At 45.8% G+C, this 11,370-nt stretch overlaps 1 protein-coding gene across 1 annotated transcript in view; it reads left to right on the top strand.

Moving 5' to 3' along the window:
* GCM1 (glial cells missing homolog 1 (Drosophila)) overlaps positions 1–8,597 on the top strand; it is an 18,562-nt gene extending 9,965 nt beyond the window's left edge. The window contains exons 7-8 of the mRNA XM_009586911.1: positions 6,815–6,928; positions 8,361–8,597. Of these exons, the coding sequence (XP_009585206.1) occupies positions 6,815–6,928; positions 8,361–8,597 (351 nt within the window). The remainder of the gene's footprint in view (positions 1–6,814; positions 6,929–8,360) is intronic.
* Positions 8,598–11,370: the final 2,773 nt, after the last annotated feature.

Below are 11,370 nucleotides of genomic sequence, written 5' to 3' on the forward strand. Positions count from 1 at the left end.
TTTAAAAAAGTAGGGTGCCGAATATGAATTTTCTTGCCTGAATTTAGTAGCCAGCTCAGAGACCTCTGGCAAAGATTCCTTTATCTTTTCCCATAATTCACATCTGCCTGATTTTCCTGCATGACTAGTCTCTGCTGCTCTCTGGACTGGGTTTCAGGGGCCGCCGGCCCCCACCCCACAGAAGGAGGCACTGACACACGTCCCCTCTGCCACCTCTGCAAGGAAAAGCTGAGGGATGTCATGTCTGGAGCCACATTTCATGGCTGGTTCCTTTAACCACCATGAAGGTAGAGAGCCTCGGCTCCATGGGCTGCCCAGCTGGCGGTCCTAACCGTGCCCTGCCCTGCCTGCAGAGTGGTCTGAGGCAAAATAAACCTTTTATTGGGATGACTCTCGGAGGACAGCATTATGAAACAAGTGGCAATAAAAACTTCACAGTACCTCAGACTGTGGTATATCTTGTGTCCGTTGAACAGGTTCAGTCTTATCATTCGTCTTTTTTTTTTTGCTTGTTTTTGTCTTTTTAGATTCCCTCTTTTTTTAAAAGACTTTGGAATATATTAGTTACTAGGGAAACCACTCTCATTGCGAAGGGTGGAGTTCAGAGACATTTACGAGACAAGAACAAATTATATAGAGAGAGTGTTTCAAAATGTTTATTGCAATTTGTGAAACAGGGGATGTGTAGTGATTTGTTTTATGTGGAAAAAATCTAAATGTAGATCACAAAATGACAGTCCACTGTTGTATGTGAAGGTCAGTTCACCAAACTTTTATTTAATCTCTGAGTTACTCCCACGCTAATAAACTTTGTGTGTTTTATGATGATTCTTCGGCTCAGTAACTCAGAGAAGGAAACTTTGATCAAGGGTAATAACAACCTCCATCTCTAAGACAGAAAAAGGGAAATCAATAGGAGCCATAAGTGCTTGCGCTCCGGGAGGTGAGCTGCAGGACGGAGGGACAGACAGGCCCCCCGGGTCTGCCTGTCCCATAGCTGAGATTCCTCTGCGACTGCCAAACCGGTCGCACCAGCGAGGGACTGTGCAGGGCATGGACCCTGCCCACTGCTATCCTGCTCTGTCTCATCTCGCCTCTCCTCTGAATTCCATACCTTCCTGCTGCACCGCTGCTAGCATCACCTTTCAGCAATGGTACCACACAGATGTGTGGCTGGGAGGCTCCTCAGACATTGCTCCCGCACCGAAGTACCATCAGTTCCCTTTACACCCACCAACCCCTTCCTCTGTGTTTAAAAACTTCCAGCAAAGGGGATTTGATAACCGATCCCATAACCTGTTCCACAGCTTCACCGTCCCAATCCCAACTGTTATCATTTTTTTCCTCATGTCTGATTTTCTTTCCTGCAGATCAACCATTTCTTTTAAGTCTTTGAAGATGGGTAGCATCCAGTTACTGAGTTTCACAGACTTCCTAAAGGACTATTACTACCGAACCTCCTGAAAGACAATTACTACCAAACCTATCTTTCTGCCTGAGAAGCAGGAAGCTTTCTGTTGGTTTGCCTTCAAGTCTGAACCAAAAGGTTTCCAAAACGAAACCTATTCCTGCGAGTGCAGCTCCACTCAGCAGCTACCTGCCATGGCAGAGCCGTGCCTTCTTGCAGCTCCCGTGCTCGTAATCCCATGCACCCAGGACTGTCCCGCAGTTTGGGGGGTCCTCCAGCCCCTGTTCATGCAGAGTTCATCGCACCCAGTATGTTTCTGAGCGGAACACATTTCAGGCTTAAGGAGAACAAGTTATTCCTTTTTAAAAAGGAGGAAGCTAAGACTTCATGATTTTTCTAAGGTTAAATGCAGAAAGGCATTCCAGATTTACAGCTGCCAGGGTCAGTTTGACTTTTCCGTGTTCTTGCAGTGACTTCTGTGCTGGCAGCAACTCCCTCCACTTTTGGTACAATCAGCACAGTGGGTCAACATAGTGCCAAAATTATATCCGTTTGGCTCAGAATATAAAGATACCAATCCCAGCTCTGACCTTCGCAAAAATGACTTTTTGCAACATATTTGGGATATGTGAAAAGAATCATATATATGTCACTGCTTTAAGCCTCTTTTAACCAGCTCTAAGGTATGGTGCCCAACTGGGTGGTGATAAGAACCAGAGATGAAAGATGGCACTAAATGCATTATCCACTGCAATTTTACTTAACATTGAGGTTATTCAGGGTAGCTTCATGAAGAAACACCAGTTGATATGTGAGGATCCACCCATAGGTAACCCTGTAACCTTATTCTCTGCTGCAGAAAATGGTTTTCTGCAAGGCACAGCTGCAGTAAAATATTAGGAAGGCAGCAGAGATGCAAGGAGGTTAGGATGTGGATGATTACACAGACAAAATGTTTTGTTCTGGGTTATCGGTGTTTCAGGTGGCTGTAGCTGCCAAAGCTTACACAAATAGCCCTGCATGGCATGGATGGTCTACACTCACTGCTTTCCCAAGGTCTTAGCTCTGAAAGCACTTTATAGGGGTAGTTCTTCGGGCGTAATCCCTGCACTTGCTCCGAAGCAAGTATTTTTATATGTAAGGGCTCTTCTGAGGCCATCAGAGAACCACAGCAATGTTGCTAAGAATGGTACATCAGCCAGACTGTATCTTACAGAAACACAGCTTTTATGGGTATTTTTTTTTACTCATGCAGCATTTAAAGATGAAATCTAGACATATAATCAGAAGGAGCTATCTTAATAATACAAGGCAGCAGGTGGACACCTCCATTTTTTAGTGTATTTATCCTCAGAATACCATTGTGAGAAAGGGCAATGCTTCTGTATCAGTCATACCAATGGGGAGATGAGAAGGCAGAACAGGGATTTGACCCACATCTCTCCAGCTGTGGGCATGTACCCTGCATTTCTTCCGGCCTTCCTCTCCCCGGGACCTCTCCCTTTGCATGTGAAAAGAATTGCAGGTCAGACTGAGCACAGCCAGATATTTTCATTTTCAACCCCTTGTACAAAGCCCCTGCCCTTTGGCAGGCTGAGGCTATGAACTGTTTTATGTAAACTGAAAGGTTATGGACTATTTTCTAAAATATGATCCTAAATACATTCTCTGTATTTTTAAATGAAACAAGTGTATCAAACTGCTGGTGGTAGAAAGGACTCCAGCTGAGGAAGCTTTAGGGGATACACTCCAAGTAATTATACAAAGCTTTTCTTTCCTCTTGGCCTTTGGGAGGTTTACTAATCCGTGTGTCTGGTACTCCTGGAAATTTTGCTCTGCTTCCCCTCAATCTAGTCATTTGGGGCTTTTTAAGTAATTATGGTCAAGGAGTTAGAATGGGGCCATCTAATGTGTTTTACTTTATTGCAAGCAAAATGTAGAAGTGACCCCTGTGGTGGATCTCAGCAGGGATTATGGCCTGTCTGTGCCAGGAACAGGCTTTACGTGGCAGGGTAGCGACTAGTGTGGGGACCCAGGAGAGGCAGAGGAGGATGGGAAGGTGGCACAGTTTATTTAAGAAGAAAAAATGAAGGAAGTCTGCTAGTGTCAGAGTAAAAATAGATGCAATCAGTAATCAAAGCAGAGCATGAATAGGATATTAACATTGCATATCTGAACACCCTGAGCAGTTTGGACCTGGCTCTTGTGCAAGCTATGCAGACTGCCCCTGACTCAATACAGTGCCGCTTTCTCCCTGGGCTGCTGCAGTCCCCAGGCACTATGGGGTTTTTGTCTTTCACAAGGTAAACTTCCCCAACATTGCTCACCTCCTGGAGCAAGAAGGAGTCACCATCGATGCAGGAGAACCAGGTTAGGGAGCATTTGAACAAACCCGACATACGTAAGTCCATGGGCCCTGATGGGATGCACGCATGAGTGCTAAGAGAGCTGGCAGGCGTCATTGTGAGGCCACTCTCCATAAACTTTGAAATAGTGGTGTCTGGGAGAGTTTCCTGAAGACTGGAAAAAAGCAATGTCACCCCTGTCTTCAAGGAGAACAAGAAGGAAGATCTGGGGAACTACAGGCCAGCCAGCCCCACCTCAAAATCTGTGAAGGTGATGGAGAAAATCCTCCTGGAAACTGTTTGCAAACACATGAAAGCCTAAAAAGTCATCAGGAGCAGTCAGCATGGATTTATGAAGAGGAAATTGTGCTTAGCCAACCTGATAGCCTTCTACAATGAGATCAGTGGCTTGGTGGATGAGGGGAGAGCAGTGTATGCTTTTTATCTTGACTTCAGCCAGGGTTTCAGCACTGTCTTCCATAACATCCTCACAGACAAGTATGGGCTTGCTAAGCGGACAGTGAGGTGGACTTAAACCTCAGCTATTCTGTGATTCTGGGAACATTTAGGATCAGCCATAGCTGTTCTCATACCGGACAGTTGCAGTCGCCAGATGATTCTGCTTGAATTAGCTGTGTACCGTGTGGCATGTCCGGAAAGTCACCCAAAGGCCTTACATACTAGTAATACCCTGGGGCAGCAGGACACGGCCCTTGTGGCCCTGCAGACAGCAGCATCAGCAGGCTGAACGCCACAAGCATCTCCTTGTTGGATTATTTGATTTGTGTAAGCAACGCAAAATGATCTCCTGTATGGCAAGTAGTTCCTGAGGCAGAGATAGTCTCTTCAGAGGACAGGGCAAGCCAGGAAGGTCTTTGGCCAGCTTTTCACTCTGAGCTCATTCCTTCTGTTTCCACTTAGTAATTCAGGAAGCAAAACTGCCTTGGAGGGCTTGTCTCAGACAAGTGTATTTCATTTCTCAAAACCAGTTACCTCAACTGGTAAGATGTGAAGATGTAAGATTCAAACTTCACATCATTTGGCAATTGTATCATCAGTGACATGATTTAAGTCTTCTGTTACCAAGAGTTGCCCAATCTATTTGCTCTTCTAAAGACAGATAGTCATAAACAATACAAACCACAGCATGAGAGTGTCCTCTTTGCTCGTTGCTTTCTGTGCCTGGTGGAAACTGTTAAGCAAAGGCCAAAGCCATACGGCAACTGGCCATCCAGCTCCTTTTTGCTTCTAGAGAAGATAGTAAATGCCTGTGGCAGGATCAGGTCCCTCAGCCCATTGCCCCCAGCAGAATGTCCCCGCCAGGACATGGCAGGGACTGGCTGGTGGGGCCTCCTCCTGCCCCAAATGCCAGGTAAGGAGTGAAGGGGCAACGACATGCTGCTCTCCCCATGTCTGCAGCCTCTCCCCTGGCACCTGCGGGCGGCAAGGTGAGCTGGTGGCATCCCAACCTTACACTGGACTCAGGCGCCTACAGCAAAGAGTAATGGCTGCCACGTGAACAGCTGTGACCAACCTGATGTCTGTGGATAGTGTAAACATTGGGTGTCATGAAAAGCTGTTTGCCAAACATCCAGATTTCCTCTGCTCAAGTCACAGCAAAGACATGAGGAAACCATGATCTTCAGCCCAGCCAGCAATGGCCCTAGGCAGAGCAGGAGCCCTGGAGGCAGGGCCCTCCAAGCTGACAGCAAAAGCAGCAATACACTTCAGAGGAGAGAAGGGGTGGTTCACGTTCATTGCCTCTGGACTTCCCTGATTCCCTGCAGAGAGGAATGGGATTCCCTGTCTGAGAGGCCGGGGATGGTAGGACAAGGTGGTACATGTGTAAATGGTGTGAAAGGAGACCCACTGACCCCCGCACTCGGAGGAAAGTCTGGGGGCAGGAGGAGGACAGGAGAAAAAAGAACAAGTGTCCAGCCTTGGGGTGGGTGAAATATAGGATGAATGAGCAGACCCTGGCCAAAGTGAGTTACAATAAAAAGTAAATTGATGTTGTCTTGCCAGTTTACTCCACTGGAATCATTGATCCTTATTGGTCTTTGTATGCGCTAAGGAGAAAACTTCAGGCCAGGCTGTAATCCTGCCCCGACCTTAACTGCACCTTTATGCACTCAATCACTCCACCAAGAAGGACTGAACTTCCCAGAGGAAATTCACTTACCCGGAGCTGTTCCTCTTCGTACAGATGGCTTAGTGAAAGCACCAGCCCCGTCCAGGCAGGGGAACACTGTCTGCATCGGGGGGCTGCTTCTCGCTTTCTCTCTCCCACTTGTGCAGCCAGGGGGTGCGCTGGGGGTCCCTTTCACAGGGTGCTTGGTGCTCAGAGGCAGTGACCCAGAGGTATGGCTGCTCCCTGCTGATGGGGGATTCGTGGCAGAGCACAGGATCACTTGCGCAGACCACCATCGTGCCACCGAAATTGCAGGGAGCTGTAGACCAGTGCAGTGAAACACACAAAGCTCACCTGAAGAGCATCACCCAGCAGCTATCGGGCTGCTGGTAACCTGCTCTCCTCTTCTCCTCTTGGCCAACAGGACAACCCACCACTAGGAATGGGCAGAGGGAGGTTTCTCCCTCCAGTTCAAGTGAGGTATGTTCTGGTTTTATTTTTATTTTATAGCTCATTAGTTAATAATAATTGTACAGCTAATTTAACAGGGGGTTCTGGTGTGACTTGACAAGCTCTAACTTAACTGAAGCACTCAGACAAGGCACTCACTGAGTACTTCATTGCAATGATACTAAAACTCTTGCCACATACCAGCTTCTTCTCATGAACTTCCAGAAAATGCTCCTTCAAAGATACTATCTCGTGTACAGTTAACCCTGCTCCCTCCCAGAGCATTGTGGAGCCCTTCTTTTGGGAGCAGAGGTTTGCCTGACTTTGTTAAATTACCACATTCACTGTTAACTCCTTCACACACAGCAGCACTGCCGAATGTAAGGAAGAAAGGTTTATCTTCACCAGATGAAACTATTCTCTGTAACCATGATTTGCATGAGAAGCCCGCTCAAAAACATGTCTGTGGCCTTCCTGCAGTGTGGCTGTGAGCTCCAGCACCCACAGCGCCGGCTCCCAGCCCCAGCTGCAGGAGGGAAGAGAGCGCTGCTCTGCGGCACGCAGCAGCCGGGCTACGGTGGCTTCAGCCGCTTGGTGAGGCTGCAGACTCTCCATACAGCGGAGACAGGGCATCTTGCTGTCAATAGATAGCACCCAGCCTCCCCTCGGGGTTGTCCTTCTGCGTTCCCTGATCTTGCCTGACCCTGTGATAAAGCATGTGATTTGCTCTTTCCTGTAAAACTAATGCTTTCTCAAAAGGTCCCTCCCAGGCACCAAGGGAGTGCTTCAGTATTTTTAAATGGTTGGTCTCTTGGAAGCCCTATTCCAGTAAGAGAAGAAAACCTCATTATGCAGCAAGAAGCTTCGAGTTTTTCGAAACAGACCCTTTTAACACTGTCAGTGGGTTTTTCTTGGCCACCCACACCCCCTCAGGCAACGTATGGCTGCTCTCCTCTAAGCCTGATCACTCCTTCATCCTGGGAATATGGTGTCCCAAACTCCAGCCAGCCTCCTCCCTCCCTCCTGTCAGTGCACAGAGTGGATTTAAGTTCTTCACACTTACTCTTGGAGGTTAATTTCACTTAGAAAAACTCATTCAGAACTTCTATCTACTTGATTAAAACCATGGTCTCACATGGCAGAAATTGTGAAGCTGGGGCTTGGCTTCCTCTGCCACTCTCCCTCGTGAATTCTTTGGGGTCTAATAATGGAACAGTATAAAAAAAACTATTAAAATACTATAAAGATCATTTGTGATGATATAAAAACTGAAAATAGACATCATATGGCAGGCTTTCTCTTCATGGAGATACTAGCAGTGTCTCTTTCCACCCCTTGCCTACTTTCATCAAACCTGTCAGAACTTGGTATAATTGAATCTTTGGTCCCTCTGTCACATTTATTTGAAAACTGGTCAGCGAATCCAAAAGTTATTGGCGGAAACTGTCAGGCTGACAAGATACTGCTCAATACTTCATTTCATTAGGGAACTGGCTAAAAATCGACCTGCAGGCAGTCACAGGGCTTGGAATCCAGGCAGGCTTTGATGCTGGTTCACTGGAGGGTGAGGGCAGCAGAGGCATACTGGCTGCTGCAGGCAATTGTTATTACCCAGGTAAGCTATATAATGTGGTCTTTTTTTCATCAATATAGTCTCTTCATCTCCGTGACGACTATAACGTTACCAGCTGTTATCCCATCCTAGTCCTGTTGATAAATGCAGAGTTATAGCAAGGCAATAAAAGTCCTGTTTTACTTTATCCTAACCATGCAGGCTCGCTGTGCATATTTAGTAGGCACAGACTTGTGGGAACTTGGAACTACCTCCACGGAGCTCAGTTCCTACATGTGATCAGCTCTACCTGTGTAACCACAACATAACTCTTTCTCCGATTCGGAAACAAGTGTCTTTCTCTCTGTCTGGCTCTTGCCCATTCAAGGAATCAAGCCTGCTCCCAGGCCTAGGCTTCAGGAAAGCTTCAGAGCAAAATGAGAGAAAGCTTAAGCTCTCAAACAATTTGTGCAGGCCAAGATCATGTCTATGTGGAATGTGGGTGGTTTGGGCATAGCTACAGTTAGGATTGCCTGGCCAGGTATCTCCATCATTAACCCCAAATGCCTCATGACGAAGGCATACAGCCAGTGCCTGGCTCAGCCAGCGTCCTCCCGAGAAGAGACTCTTGCACAGCAAAAGAGCAAGCCCCACCGTTTGGGCTGTGCCTACAACTGCGCGGCTGCTCCGTCCCCAAGGCAAGTAGCATAGAAAGACGTAGTTTGTGTCACCATGCTTCAGCCCACCCTGCATTTAGCCATACAGACGCTGCCCAAACCAGTAGGCATACTCTGCACACTTCTGAAACACGAGGGCTCCTGAAAAACTTGCAGACTCCTACTTTTATCCACATTTTCAACCTTTCATCACTCTAATACCTCTGTATTTTAGTAGTCCTGAAGTCCTACAGCAGGGCAAAGAGCACTGAATTGAAGCAGAGCACAGCAACCAGTTCTCTTAGGTCTTTTGGAAAATCTTAACTCAGGTTTGACTGTAAAACTGGGGTAACAGTAATCTTTTCTCTGTTCATATGCCATAAGTTTAAACTTTGTTTAGGTTACAATTGTTCTATAGCAAACCATCTTCCAGGGCTGATGAGAAGCAGAAATGCGATTTTAGCATAAGATGATCAGGAACGCCGCTGTGCCGAAGCTCACCAGCTGATCAACAGTGTGACCCATCGTTATTTTTTTTATTCCTGTGAACAACAGTAACCACATGCTGACGATACACTGTATGATTTTGGTCTCATAAAAGACTCTAATTTAGAGTCCTTCAAGAGGGAAGAAGAAAAACTTGATTCACTGCGTTGCACATACCCAGACAAATATTCATCTTATCATCAGATTACTTTTTGTGGTAGTTTTTCAGGTTCTACAGACTTCGGTGGGTTTTTATGTGAAATGTTTAAAAAGGCACACTTCTTAAAGAGGGAGCAGGTTCCAAACAAAACTGCTGGCAACTGTTTTGTCGGCTGCTATGAAAGTTAACCCCCCCAATCTTCCCAATTTATTACCACTGGGAAATGCAGCTGACTTTAATATCTGTAAGTTTATTCTTCCCAGACTTTACTTTACAGATCACCATCTGTCTAGACACTGTCAATTACTAATATGTGTACTCAAGGTGAGTTTAAGGGTACTCAATATTTTCTTCTCCATGTGATTAAATTTCCAGGCAGCACTGAACCAATCCACTCTATTTGCATTTGTCATTTAAGGCAGATGTCACATTATCCAAAACAAATTAAAGACCTTTTCATTGATTTTTACTGAAACCAAAGTACAGAAGTTGTGGAAAGTACCCTGAATTTCAAAAGTTTTCTTGAAGGTTGTATAATAGGAACAATCTTTTCCTTGGGTATCCCCCCCACACCCCCAAAAAAATCAGTGAGGTATGGGAAGAAGGATTCAGCTGAAACGAGTTGTGAGTTAACATTGCTTACTATAAAGAGAAAGTGGAAAAGCTTTTGAGGAGCAATCAGATTGATGATACCCACCCCTATATTAATCTGTACAGGGAACGATTTGGCTGTGCCGGAAAAAGAACAATTACATTTAGCTTAAATACAGCTTCCGCTAAGTAGCTTCTAGTGCAGCTGGCCCTTTCTGTACATGCAGGTTACCGAGCACAGGTCAGCAATCCCCAGCAGGTGCAGAGCCAGCTCTGCGTCATGTAGCTCAGGACCAAGCATTTTCGTTCTGCACATCATGTCAGACATGGTGGCAAAAAGATTCTACGTTTTGATCTCCAGCATTGCTGCTCTTGAAGAAGATGCCACAGCCATTGGGATAGATCAGCTAGGAAAAAAAACCCTAAAACCCCTGATACATATACTCTTAATGAAAACTGTTTGTAACTGATTATTGCTTTCATACATGTTTATCAAATGTCCTTTATAATATGAAGAGATTTGTGCCTTTTCCACTAAGCCACCGAATCCCGTTCCCTACCAGCCCTGAGGGGTCTGCTCCCCCAGTTATCTTAAAAGCAAAGTCAGCTGTTTGTGTGACCACAGATCAAGTCAGGAGGCAAGGACACTGGGATTTATGGAAAAGAGGAGAAAAAGGACCAATATTTTGTACTTTTTTTTTTTCTTCAAATCTGCAACTGAGAGCTGATAAAAATTAATGTCCCTATAAACATATCTTAATTGGCCAACCCAGGTTAATAAACACTGAAGTGTGAAGTACTATACCTAAACCCAATTTTTTAGCAGTGTAGGAAGGACCTTCCTGAATTCCCCTTGTAGTGCGACACCCCTGCAGTATCTTCTTAAAAATATGAGAAAGGATTGATCCTTTTTGCTTCCCAAAGATAGCAGGCGATGCAACATCAAAGTTTGGAGGAGATCCGCATAGAAGGTAAACCACTTTCAGCTCATGGGTTCACCTCTCTCCTCTGGCTGAGGTACTCCATTCATATCCATGTTTACCAGTTTTATAGGGTTTCTGGGAAGACATTCAGTCTTCCTTATTAAAGCTGTTCTACAACAAATACATTCATTATACGTACTGCAGGACAGGATGACCAAAACCCCCCAAAAGCATGTCTGCCTGACCCTGGCTAGGGCCAACAACCTTGCCCTAGCAAACTTGGACTCTGAACAGAAACGTTCAGAGCAGGGCAGGGACTGAAACGATGACTGCTGCTTTGGGAACATATGCTCTCCAAGCGGCAGTGGCTAAGACGCACTTCTTTTCAGTGCATCATCCTCCGTCATATAAGGATGTTCCCGCTTTACATATTGGCTGCTTCAGATCCCATTTGGAGGCCGTCCTCCTGGAGTCTGGGAAGCAAACTCAGGACTGAAGGCTCCACTCTGAGATCCAGATACTTAAAATCCCTTTGAAGAACTGGCCTTTCTGTTTATTCCCATTCAGTTGTATTATCGTGGATGTCTTACTAGTGCAGAAGCCTAAGAAGCTGAACGTTTGGCAGGCTAAACGTAATGCTAAACTATTGCTTGTTGCACTTTCTCTAT

The sequence above is a fragment of the Fulmarus glacialis genome, unplaced genomic scaffold, assembly GCF_000690835.1.
Source record: "Fulmarus glacialis isolate BGI_N327 unplaced genomic scaffold, ASM69083v1 scaffold6701, whole genome shotgun sequence".
Taxonomy (NCBI): Eukaryota; Metazoa; Chordata; class Aves; order Procellariiformes; family Procellariidae; genus Fulmarus; species Fulmarus glacialis.